We start from the raw sequence: 12,584 nt of genomic DNA, 5'->3' as shown, positions 1-12,584 counted from the left end.
TTTGGAAAGTAGTTTTACTGTGGGTAATAGGCTATCAAAAAGCATTGTAAAAAGCTTCAGAGAAATTATCTGTGATAGGAAGAATCAACCAATGTGGCAAACTTCAGTGTTGTATTATTTTAAGAAATTGCCTCAGCCATCCCAACCATTAGCAACCACCGCCCTGGTCAGTCAGCAGCCGTCACCATGGAGGCAAGACCCTCCATCAGCACAAAAATTACAACTTGATAAACGCTCAGATGCTGGTTAGCAATCTTTAGCAAAATTTTTTCTTCACCTGAGATATATACATTATTTTCTTTACATATATTGAATGCTATTATACACTGAACAGACTATAATATATTCTAAACATAACTTTCATAGGCATTGGCACAATATTCATCTGACTCACTTTATTGCAATGTTTGTTTTATTGTGGTGGTCTGCTACCATCTCTCAGTATCTTCAAAGTATGCTTGTATTCTGTAGTGTACTTTTTTTTAAATGCAGAAGCTAACACTTTCTGAATTCATAGTTTTAGATGGAACTAACATTTATCTCTTCTCAAGATTCCTCAGTGCCTATCCACACTAGGATTTCTCCAGTCCCAGTAACTGTTCCTTCCCTTCCTCCCCAAAGTACATCCAACTCTAAACATTACGTTGCTCTTTTATTGACTCCCATTCTTTTCCTCATTCCTCAGATAAATGGTAAGGTCCAATTTTATCTTCCTTACTTTGACCTAACCAGTTGTTGCAGAGCCCCATCTCTTTCCTTTGTCTTTGTAGCCCAATCAATATACAATGAAGTGAAAGTGGGTGATGAATTTTTGCTCTTCCCACTGAGGATACAATTTGGACAGGGCTGCTACGGAAATCACACAGACACAAAAGGGAGCCTAGGCTCAGAAAGTAGAGGTAATTATGGGTGAGGTCACTGGAATTAAGCTGATCCCAGGTGATCTCATTTCTGTTGTTATGCAGGTTCTATTTGTTCAGGGCAGGTCTGTATTTGTTGTCTAGCATAGCCTTGTATTTTCTAAACCCTTTATTTTTCCTAACCCCACAGGAACAGTTCCAAGATCAGCAATATACTCTTAAATTTATTTATTGTAGCTGCTGTAGTGTAAACAACCACATCAAAATAAAACCGTAAATAAAGCTGTTAGTACAAAAATGCTTAGATTTTCTTAAATTAAATGGGTTATTGATAGTTGGCTATATGTTTTCATAGTTTAATGTATAAACAGCCTTGTTGTCTTTGGAAAGGCTTGAAAAAAATTAGATTCAGGAAATTTAACTCCATATCAAGAAGTTCATGCACCTATATAAATGAATCCTCTTGACTTTATAATTCTTCCAATATACCCATAATGCCTACATCAAATTCTCAGTGGATCTTTTCCTAACAAGTTGAGTCAGAATTAATGCTTCTCTTCTCTGTGTGCTCATAGTACTGCTTTTGTACGTAGTGATGTAATTATTTATATATATTTCTTTCTTCTAAAATTATAAATTTTTAAATTTTATTTATTGTCATTTCAGCACTTAGCACACTGCCTGGCAGAAAAATCTTTCTTCATTGATAATAAATGCAGTCAGTTATTGAGATTCTGCTATTTGCCATATTATGTTTTTAAGAAATGCATTAAATTATCTCTCTTAATTTTCACAGCTCTGAGTTAAATTTTCTTTCTAGCTCATCCAGAATCTCTGACACATCTTTCCAAACCTGAGAGTCTGCCTTTCACTGCTGATTATAACACTCAGCTAACATTTGTTATTTTGTGTGAGCTTTAATGTGCAAATACATGGACTGTTATATTTTCAACATCTCTTTTGCTTACCAGTTCAAAGACAGTTACAGGCAGTGTGTTGAGATGGGAAAATTTCTAGATGACCAGGAGTCTACTTAATTCTTAGTTCTTTTAGAAAAAACAGGTTGCTAAGATGTACAAACTCCTACCTAGACTTCTGCATATAGTTTCTGTTAGTGTTAGGTAATGTCCATTATGTACTGGAAAATTCTCAGAATCTTCAGTAGGTGATTCTATTGGGAATTCTGTCTGTTGAGAGACTGCTTCACAAAAATGTGTTTATGATGGTTTCATCTTTTAGAGCAGTAACAGTTTGAAAGGACAGATGAGGTGACACCCACTAGGGAGATTACGAAGATTTTTAGAGCTGGTGGCTTACTTTCTATTCTTGTCTTCAGGTGGCTATGCAACCTTTATTATTTTTTAAAGTTGGTGTAAAATAATCACATTAAGCAAATTTTTTTGGTTCTGGTGCCAGTAAAATGAATGACTATTCCTAGCCTTAATATTTACATGATTCATTTTCAGGTAAAACTCTACCATGGATAGAGATATGAGACGGATGGAATGTAAGCCATGTTCATGCACCTTGGCTGTGAATCTGGTTGAGAAACACAGCTTTTATTTATTTTATCTTTTAATGACATTTTAATGTTTATTTATTTTTGAGAGAGAGAGAGAACGAGGCAGAGGATCCAAAGCAGGCATCACTCTGACAGCAGAAAACCTGATGTGGGGCTGAAACTTATGACCCATGAGATCATAACCTGAGTTGAAGTTGTATGCCCAATGAACTGAGCCACTCGGGTGCCCCAGGGCCTGGGTGGCTCAGTCCATTAAGCGTCCAACTTCTGCTTAGGTCATGATCTTACAGTTCATGGGTTTGAGCCCCGCGTCAGGCTCTGTGCTGACAGCTCAGAGCCTGGAGCCTGCTTCCAATTCCATGTGTCCCCCTCTCTCTGCCCCTCTGCTGCTCATGTTCTGTCTCTCAAAAATAAATAAATATTAAAAAAAAGAAATATATACTTAAAAAATCCTTTATTGGCAAGACACAGTTACACTAATGGGATTACCAAAATGTGAAGGTATTTAAAGCTTTTAAGAAGCCACAAAATGTAGAATTCTCTACATATAAATCATTTGCAATAAACTCAGATATAAATACAAAAACATGTCACTTCTTATCCCAGGGAAGATGTGATCAGATTACTTCCATAGAATTTAAATGTGGTTCAATCCCTCCTAGTCTAAGTGTCCTACAGTGGGATAGAAGAGATAGGGAGCAAGTTTTCAATGTTTGTACTTTGAATCAATTACAGAATCTAACCTCATCAGCAGAGAATAAGGAACTCATATAAAACGTGGTTATAATGTAACTATGAAAACAAAATAATGACATCCCTGATATATTGGCAGCCAGATATTAGACTCTTTAACTGATGTCTAACTATGGTGACACAGATAAGAGAAGAAAGTGAATGATCTGAGAAACTAGAGTAAAATTTATGAGAATATCCTGGGGAAGCATATGGTAGTACTGATCTGACATGAATACTTTAGTCTCAGGCAGATGAGGGTTTGTGAGGGCTGTGTGATAAACTGCCACAGAACATTTGAATTGTGCTGCTTTTCTATTTTTTAATCATATTTAGTTGAAAATTTGATACACAGAGCTGTGATGAAGAATGGGGAAGATCTTTATGACCTGATATGGAGGTCATATGACTTGACATTTCTAGGATACAATGTCAAATGAAATGACCAAAATAATATCTATGGTAAGCAAGCAAAAAGGAAAATGAGGGTGGAAGGAACCAAGTATCTGCATATTTATGCAAAACAAAACATAGGAAACAAGCCACTAAACAATGAGATTAGTTACAGGAAGTAAGTGCATAAAAATTAATGATTGAGGATTGTTGAAGATTAATTTAAAAAAGAGACATGGCATTGAAATACAACTTGTGATCCTGGCTTGGTCCTGGACCACATACTCTTTTTCTAAAAGGACATTATTCTCATAATTGGCAAAAAATTGAATAAAGTTGATCAATTATGTATCCATATCATATTAATGTTGATTTCCAAATTTGAAAATTACATTGTTTTAGAAAATACATACTGAAGTAGCTAGAGGTAAAAGAGCATTATGTCTGTAACTTACTGTCAAAATTAAGAAATAAAAATATATGTGTATATATAATATATATATTACATATGCATCACATACATATGAATATATACATATATAAGTATATATACACATATAATTTAATGTATGTAAATATCTATTTATATTAATTTACATAGATTTATATATGCAAATATATTTTTGGTATACTTATACTATATACCTTTACATGTACCTATAAAAAGTTCTGTTAAATATTATTAATATTACAGCAGAAATGAACTTTACTAATAACCTCCAACAGGCAAACTTAAAACAAATTATATTTATAAGTTGAAAATAATGGATGATATTATGGAAAAAATTAAAATCTCTGTTAGAACATATGATCACAATTTGATTAAATGGAAGTATGTATCATGCTCATAAATTGAATGACATAACATAGCAAAGTCATGAGTTTTGCCCTAAATATATGTATTCTGCTAAATACTGTCCTAAATATATGTATTCTTATCTGCTTTTTAAATTTAATTTTTAATTTAAGTTTATTTATTTTGAGAGAGAGAAAGTGTGAGTGGGGGAGGGACAGAGAGAGGGAGTGAGAAAAGCCAAGCAGGCTTTGCTCTGTCAGTGCAGAGCCCAATGCAGGGCTTGAGCCCATGAATGGTGAGATCATGACCCCAGCCAAAGTCAAGAGTCACACGCTTAACCGAATGAGCCACTCACACCCCAAAAAGTTCACAGTGAAACCTACGTAAAGGTACATGATTTTTAAGTGAACTGTGAATAGAATAACAAAGTAGGTGAACATATCAACTAGATATTAAGTCATATGTCAAGTAATAGCACCAAAAATAAGGTTATTAGAAAATAAAAGACAAATAGATGGACCTGAGTAGAAAACTCAAATCATGTATGTGTATATGCATACAGATGTGTTGTGAGATACATTTATGTGTGTGTAAGAAATACACATGAGATGTACATATATAATATTCATATATACATGATACACACATATACACATATTTATACATATATACACACATATGATGACCAAGCCCAACACTGAAGAAAGGACAGATTGATTTATAGTTGCTTCTGAGACTAGTGGCTAAGAGGAGAAGAATAAACTTGGGTTCCTATCTTTCAAATATACAAAGGTCATCTGCCAAAATATTTAACTACAAACTGTGAAAAGACATGATCATGATAGAAGAAAATGTTGAGGAATATCTGTGTGGCTTATGATTGAGGAAGAATATTTTATAATCATATCTTTTTTAAATGAATACAAAGGCAAACCTTTAATAAATTCCTGAACACAAATTTTTATTCAGTCAAGAAAACTAGAGACAACATTAATAAATGACGAATTTGTAATCTATTAAATTGACTGTATATTCATATCTAAATAACTGTTGCCAAATAGAACTTTCTGTGACAATGAAGATGATTTATATCTGTCTTGTCTCATTTGGTAGCCACTATTTACATACATCTATTAAACACCTGAAAGACACTAATATGAGTTAGTCTTCAATTTTATTTCAGTTTTATTTATTTTAATTCATTCAGCTTAGTATTTAAACAGACATATAGGTGGGTGCCTGGGTGGCTCAGTTGGTTATATGTCTGACTCTTGATTTTAGCTGAGGTCATGATCTCATGGTTTGTGAGATCAGCCCTGAGTCACTAGGGTGACGTATGGAGCCTTCTTGGAAGGAACTCTCTCCCACTGCCCATCCCTCCACTTTTTCTCTTTCTCAAAATGAATACAAAAACTTAAAAATATACAGATATATATGTTACCAGATACTGTATTGAGCAGTGCAGAAGTACAACATGCAAATCAATAAGAAAAGCACAGAAAACTTATTTTTAAGTGGGCCAAAATATTAAAAGAGTAGTTCATAGAAAAGCTTGAATAGCTAATAGGTATGATGAGTATGCCAAATTCAGTGATAACCAAAAAAAAAAGGTAAATTAAAGCAACAAGATATTATTTTACATTGAAATGAAAATTTAGAAAGGTGAATTATGGTAAATTTTGTAGTAGGAACTTGAACAATGGGAACTCTTGCCCTGTAGTTGGAATTAGAGTCACTCTAGAAAGCAGTTTGCAATATTTAGTGAAATTATGTGGGTAAATGCTTTATTATCCAGTTTTTCTTCTTCTGGTTGTTTATCTCAGAGAAATTCTTACACCTACATAGGGCTGTTGGACAAATACTTATCACAAAATTATTTATGGTAATAGAAAATCATAAGCAGTTTAGCTGTCCATCATTTGATGAACAGGTAGTAAAAATAGTTTACTTGTGCTAGTGAATAATAGCAATGCTTTGAAGTGATGAACTCTCTTTGTATAAAACAATATGAATTTTATTCAGAGGAGAAGAAAATCGAATGCATTTTTGTAAATTAAAGCACATAGATTTATAAAATAAGAAAATTGTCATATTTAAAGGAAAATAAACATATTTAGAGAGAATTTCAGTGAAGAGTTAATTTGGGAAGAAAAGATAAAAATAAATAGATTCTTATGTACAATAAACTAAGGCATTGTTTTTATCTACATGCTACATAAAGGTTCCTATAGAAAAGATAGGGAGAAACGACTGATGTATGTCGTTTGGTGTTCTTAATCTTTTCCTTCCTGCATGATATAAAGAAGCAATTAATTAATTAAGTCCTGTCATGAAGAAGAATGTCTCTCAAATTTTGGCTAATAATTTCCCTTAAAAATTACAGCAAAGAATGAACTTAAGTATTTGACAAGGTAAGTCAGTGCAACCTAATGAGTCACTCAGTCAAGCAGTGTTTATTAAGTAACTACTTTATGGAAAACATATGCTAGGAATAGTCCAGTGAGTAAGGTAGACATGGTCCTTGACTTCATGATTCCTTTATGTTCTCTTGGGAAATACAGATAGATGTAAGCATTTGATTAAATAATTTACAGTGTGTCAGACACTAAAAAACAGCAATCTATGTTGCTTTGGAGTCCTACAACAGAGAGGTCTGTTCAAGTTTGCAGGTTAAGAAAGTCTTCTCTCAGATGACATTGGAGCTCTCCCTGAAAGTGAGTTTGTGTGGGTTTAGAGAAGATGATGGCAGGTGAAGGAGCTTATATACAACTTAAGCTTAAAACTAAGCTATCTTAATGTATTTTAAACTTTTTCAGACAACAGAAGAAGAAAGTTATATAACAAACAATTCTAAATCAAAGCAAAACAGAAATAACTAGTAAATTGATTCTGAAAAGATGAAAAGCAAAAGAAAAGCCATATTATTACAACCTGGAGTTTCAACTACAAATTCAAGGAAATATTGACAATATTAAGTCAACCCACAGTATAACAAATTAAGTGAGGAACGATACAGTTATCTCAAAGTGTCCATAAATTTTTCATAAATTCAATAATCACTTATGATTTTAAAAGATTGGAAGTTAATGTAAGAGACATATCTTAATATAATCCATGATATTATTTTAGAAACAAATACTGTAAATTCAGGGTTAAAAAATGCCTTCCCTTCAGCATTTTAGCCAAGTTCAATATAACCTACTAAAATATCACCAAAAATTATAAAATAAAATATAACAAAATAAAAAATATGCTACATTGATGAGTGTAGAATAATTAGAGTAATAAAATTACAAAGTTTTTTATTTCCCAATTATAAATTCTGATTTCAATTGCTATTCTAAATTCTTTCTATAGACATTATTATAAAATCATCTGGATGAGTTGATTGACAAGAAGAATGGAGATATACTTAAAGTAGAGCATTTTGAGAGTAAGGATTCCCTATGACAAGTAGCAACTATGTTTAAGATTGTGTAGTGTTTTCTGTGAGAAAAAAAATGTCCATTGGAAGGGGTGACAGAGGCCAGGAATGGATGCCTGGACACTTGGCATATGGAAAGAATGACATTACAATCAGTAGGGAAAAACTATTTAGTAGATGGTGTTTGCATGACAATTTATATTCATATAAAACCAAATTAGATTCCTATCACATACCAATATAAAATTTAACTTCTAGTTGTATTGAATAACCTAAATGTGATGTGAAAAATTTAAAATTCTATAAAGGAGTGGCACTTGGGTGGCTCAGTCGATTAAGTGTTCAACTCTGGCTCAGGTCATGATCTCATGGTCTGTGGGTTCCAGCCCTGTGTCAGGCTGTGTGTGGACATCTCAGAGCCCAGAGCTTCCTTCGGATCCTATGTCTCCCTCTCCTTTGCCCTCCCTTGCTCATGCTCTGTCTCTTTCTCAAAAATGAATAACCATTAAAAAAATTAAAATAAATAAAAAGATAAAAAGCAAAAGACAGAATATTTTGGTCTATCAGTTGTAAAGATGTTTTACATAAAAGACAAAATAAAAAAACCTAAAGGAAAAGATAATTAAATGTAACAATTTTAAATTTTTTATATTTATAAACCTCACAAAGTGTTAATATAACCTGTAGGAATGAAGATGTTTTCACTTAATGTAAACTCTGTGTGTGTGTGTGTGTGTGTGTGTGTGTGTGTGTGTGTGTGTGTAGTGAAAAGGCAAGCCATAGAATGGAAGAAAATATTTACAAAGTATATACAATGTAGCATTGCATGTCAACTATACAAAAATAAATTAAAATAAAAAAGTTAATATCCACAATATATAAAGAACTTCTACTATTTAACAACGGCTACAAAAATAACAAAAAAACAGTTTAATGGGCAAAGGACTTGAATAGATATTTATCCAAGAAAAATACACAAATGGGCAACAAGTACATGAACAAATGCTCAACATCACTAATTATCAGAAATGCAAATCAAAATCTTAGGGTAGTCACTATCAAAATAAAAACAAGAAGAAATCAGAAAATAAGTACTGGCAGGGATGTGGAGATGTGAACAAACCTGAGCCTTCTGTACTGTTAGTAAGAATGTAAATGGTGCAGCTACTCTAGAAAACTCTGGGAGGCTTCTAAAAAAATTAAAAATAGAATTACCATATTATATAACAATCTGGCTTCTTGGTAAATGTATATAAAATAATCGAAAACAGGATCTTGAAGACATATTTGCACACCCATGTTCATTGCAGCATTATTCACAATAGCTAAGAGGAGGAAGCAATTTAAATGTCCATCAGTGGAGGAATGGATACATATATGCGTATATATGCATATACACATAATGGACTAGTATTCAGCCTTACAAAAGAAAAAAAAATCCTATTAAATGCTACAGTATGGTTAAAATTTGAAGGTGTTGTGGTAAGTGAAATACACCAGTCACAAAATGACAAATACTGCATGATCCACTTATATTAATCTCTAATAGTCATACTCTTGGAAACAGAGGCGGAATGGTGATTGTCAGAAGACAGCAAGAGGTGGAAAGGGGAGTTTTTGATAAATGAGGATAGAGTTTTACTTTTGTGAGATGAAAAAGTTCTAGAAGTCTGTTGCACAAAAAGGTACACAAAGTAACACTACTGTACACTTAAAAATATTTAAAATGACATATGACTTTTACCACAATAAAAAAATGAACCAGCGAAGCACATATTTAAACAGATAAATCAACAAAACATCATTAAATTGAGTAAAAAAATAAAGTTTAGAATAATAGCGTTTATATAAATTCCATTTATATCAAGTTAAAAACACACAAAATGCTCTTATGCATAATGTATGAAATATGAGGGAAGTAACTTTAAGATACTTGTGGAGGTGTTGAGGAGGTTTGCTACGATATAGTAATGGGGTATAGATGGTTGCTTGGGGTCTTGATTATCTCTAATAATCTGTTTTGGTAGTCAAAGTCAATCTGAAATGTGGCAAAATGTTACAAATTTGATAAAACTACATGTTATATCAATATCTACCCTTAATTCTAGGACTGAAATAATTCATAAGGAAAGATACAGATATATACCAAAGAACCAATGAGCTTTAGGGACCCAGTTCTCCAAATTTTTTAAAATAAAATTTTAGTGTAAAATATGGCAGCACATATGGCTATGAATACTATCTTTAAAGCACCCTTTCATCTATAATTAGTATATTGCACATATTGCTAAAAAGGCAATGAAGAAAGTATTGGATAAAAGCCTATAAAAAGTTTCCTGGGTGTTTGGAAGAGAGCAAAGCATTTGCATTTGATATCAAAGAAGCCACACAGTGTCTTTTTATTCTAATATTCATGAGCCATAGATGAAACATTATAATTTAGTACATTTTATAGAACGTGGAGAGCTTAAATACTTCTTGTTTTGTTGTATGTGATTTCCTGGAATATATAAGGGTTTCTTCATTTTCCATTGGGATTAACACAACATAATATATATAATATATAATAATATAACTGGATTCTTGAGAGATACATGTGAACAAACATATATATAAACATAAATAAAGAAATAATAGAAAAGGAATTGTGTGTAACATACATATCAGGTAGAATTTCTATTTTTTAAGAAAGAAATATGTGTTTCTTGTGATAGATGACTCATTTATCTTCGTAGAAACTAGCCTGTTTGCCTCATTAAAAAAAGTAATAATTCTTATACATATTAGGTTCCACAAAAATGTGAACTTATGTGTGTGTTTAAGAATTTAGAAGAGTTCATACAATTTTATGCACATTCAGTCAACTAGAGAATTTAGCTGAAAGATACCTAATTCTGAATTAAAAAGAGAAATAAATTCCTATTTGACTGCTCTTTACCTAATGAAATTTAGTCTTGGACATTTCTAAGTTTCCAACTATAGTTAGTGAGCCAGTTTTTTTCTTTTTAATTCTTTATTACATTGAAAAATTATTAACCCTACCTGTATTAGATTTTAATTAAAATAATTATTCTTCCAGAAAATAAACATATTATAGGAATGTTATGATGGAACATTTGATAATTTCAATATACATCATGAGTATTTTAAAAATCTACAAACAAAATAAATTAATAGCAAGCTATTGTGAGATGTATTACATATGGGTTTTGCATTAAAAAGCTTCATCATCATGATTGTTACCTAGAAGATCTGACTGGATCTGACATATTGGGTTCTCAGCCTATTCATAGCTGCTTTCATCTCCTTATTCCTCAGAGTGTAAATAATGGGGTTCAGTAAAGGCGTAATAACTGAATAGAACACTGAAAGAAATTTATCCACTGAAAAGCTACTGAATGGCCAAGCATAAATGAAGATACATGGCCCAAAGAATAGAGTGACCACAGTAATGTGAGCAGACAGTGTGGACAGAGCCTTGGAGAGTCCACCAGAGGACTGACGTCGAACAGTGACCAGAATGACAGTGTAGGAAATGAGCAAGAGTATGAAGCATATGAAAGACAACAGTCCACTGTCAGCAATTACCAGCAACTCCAGAACATAGGTCTCAGTGCAGGCAAGTTTTAAAACTAAGGGAAGGTCACAAAAAATATTGTCCACTATATTGGGACCACAAAAAGGCAAGGTGATAGTAAAAACCATCTGGCTCATTGTGTGCACAAAACCGACAGCCCAGGACAGCAACACAGAGCCCATGAGGACGCGGCGGTTCATGATGGATGTGTAGTGAAGAGGCTTGCATATTGCAATGTACCGATCAACAGCCATGACTATGAGAAGAGTCATCTCACTGCCCCCTAAAAAGTGGAGGAAGAACATCTGAGCCATACAGCCCCACAAGGAAATTGTTTTAATCTCCCTGAGAAAATCTGTGACCATCTTAGGGGTTGTGATTGTGGAAATACACATATCCAGAAAGGAGAGATTTCCAAGGAGGAAGTACATTGGTGTGGAGTACAGATGTGAGTCAAAGGTTACAGCGACCACGATGAGAAGGTTTCCTGCCACAATAGCTGCATAAGCCAACAAAAATATGAAAAAAAAGAAAATTTCAAGTTCCCAAGTGTTAGTGAGTCCTAACAAAACAAACTCTGATATCATTGAGTTATTCATTAAATCCATCTAGTCTATGTAGGGGGTTTTCAGAAAGTCATTAAAATGTAGAAAATCTGAAAAAAATGGTGATTTAACCTTTGATAGTTTTGAAGATATGGACATATAGAAAGTAGTATTTGATGCCTATAGAAAGAGAAAACATGAAAATTTCTGAAAAAATACATTCAATTTATTAATTCAAGCAACATTCACATTACCAACTTTATTTTCAGCTAGAAAAGCACCAAAGATAAGAAATTTATTGTAAAATTTTGTAAACAGTGTTTACAGGCATAGAATGCATCTCCACAGTGATTTGTTGTTTCTATCATGAGTTTATGAACTTATGAACCATGTATTCAGTGGGCCAATAAGTAAAAGAGCCAAATGACCATTAGTCAAATGATTTAGCTCAAGTGGGTAGTAATGTAGTCATGTAACTTTTTAGTGATGGTGCTTAGTATTTGATCTTTTGCTTCTTCCCTCCCAATATAAAATACTCAGATATGTGCATGTGAGCTGCTATATTTTTTCAGCAACTTGCTTTAGGGTAATTTATTCTATCAGCTATACTATATTATTACCCCTCCTAAAGAGGGGTAATGATTTCACTTATTCCTGAAGCTTTAATCTGGTTATGGATTCTCATATGTTCATATGTTCATATCATATGTTGCCCCTAAATTATAATAAAACAAG

General features: G+C 32.8%; 1 protein-coding gene across 1 annotated transcript; it reads right to left on the bottom strand.

Moving 5' to 3' along the window:
- Positions 1-10,970: 10,970 nt before the first annotated feature.
- LOC115300962 (olfactory receptor 4L1-like) lies at positions 10,971-11,912 on the bottom strand. The gene has a single exon (XM_029950577.1). The coding sequence runs from the start codon at positions 11,910-11,912 to the stop codon at positions 10,971-10,973; it is 942 nt and encodes a 313-aa protein (XP_029806437.1).
- Positions 11,913-12,584: the final 672 nt, after the last annotated feature.

Source organism: Suricata suricatta, chromosome 9 (assembly GCF_006229205.1).
Source record: "Suricata suricatta isolate VVHF042 chromosome 9, meerkat_22Aug2017_6uvM2_HiC, whole genome shotgun sequence".
In the NCBI taxonomy this organism is placed as follows: domain Eukaryota; kingdom Metazoa; phylum Chordata; class Mammalia; order Carnivora; family Herpestidae; genus Suricata; species Suricata suricatta.
This window is presented reverse-complemented; position numbering and strand designations above follow the sequence as displayed.

Coding starts and splice junctions, on each gene's coding strand:
- LOC115300962 (XM_029950577.1), bottom strand. CDS start 11,912: ATGGATTTAATGAATAACTCAATGATATCAGAGTTTGTTTTGTTAGGA.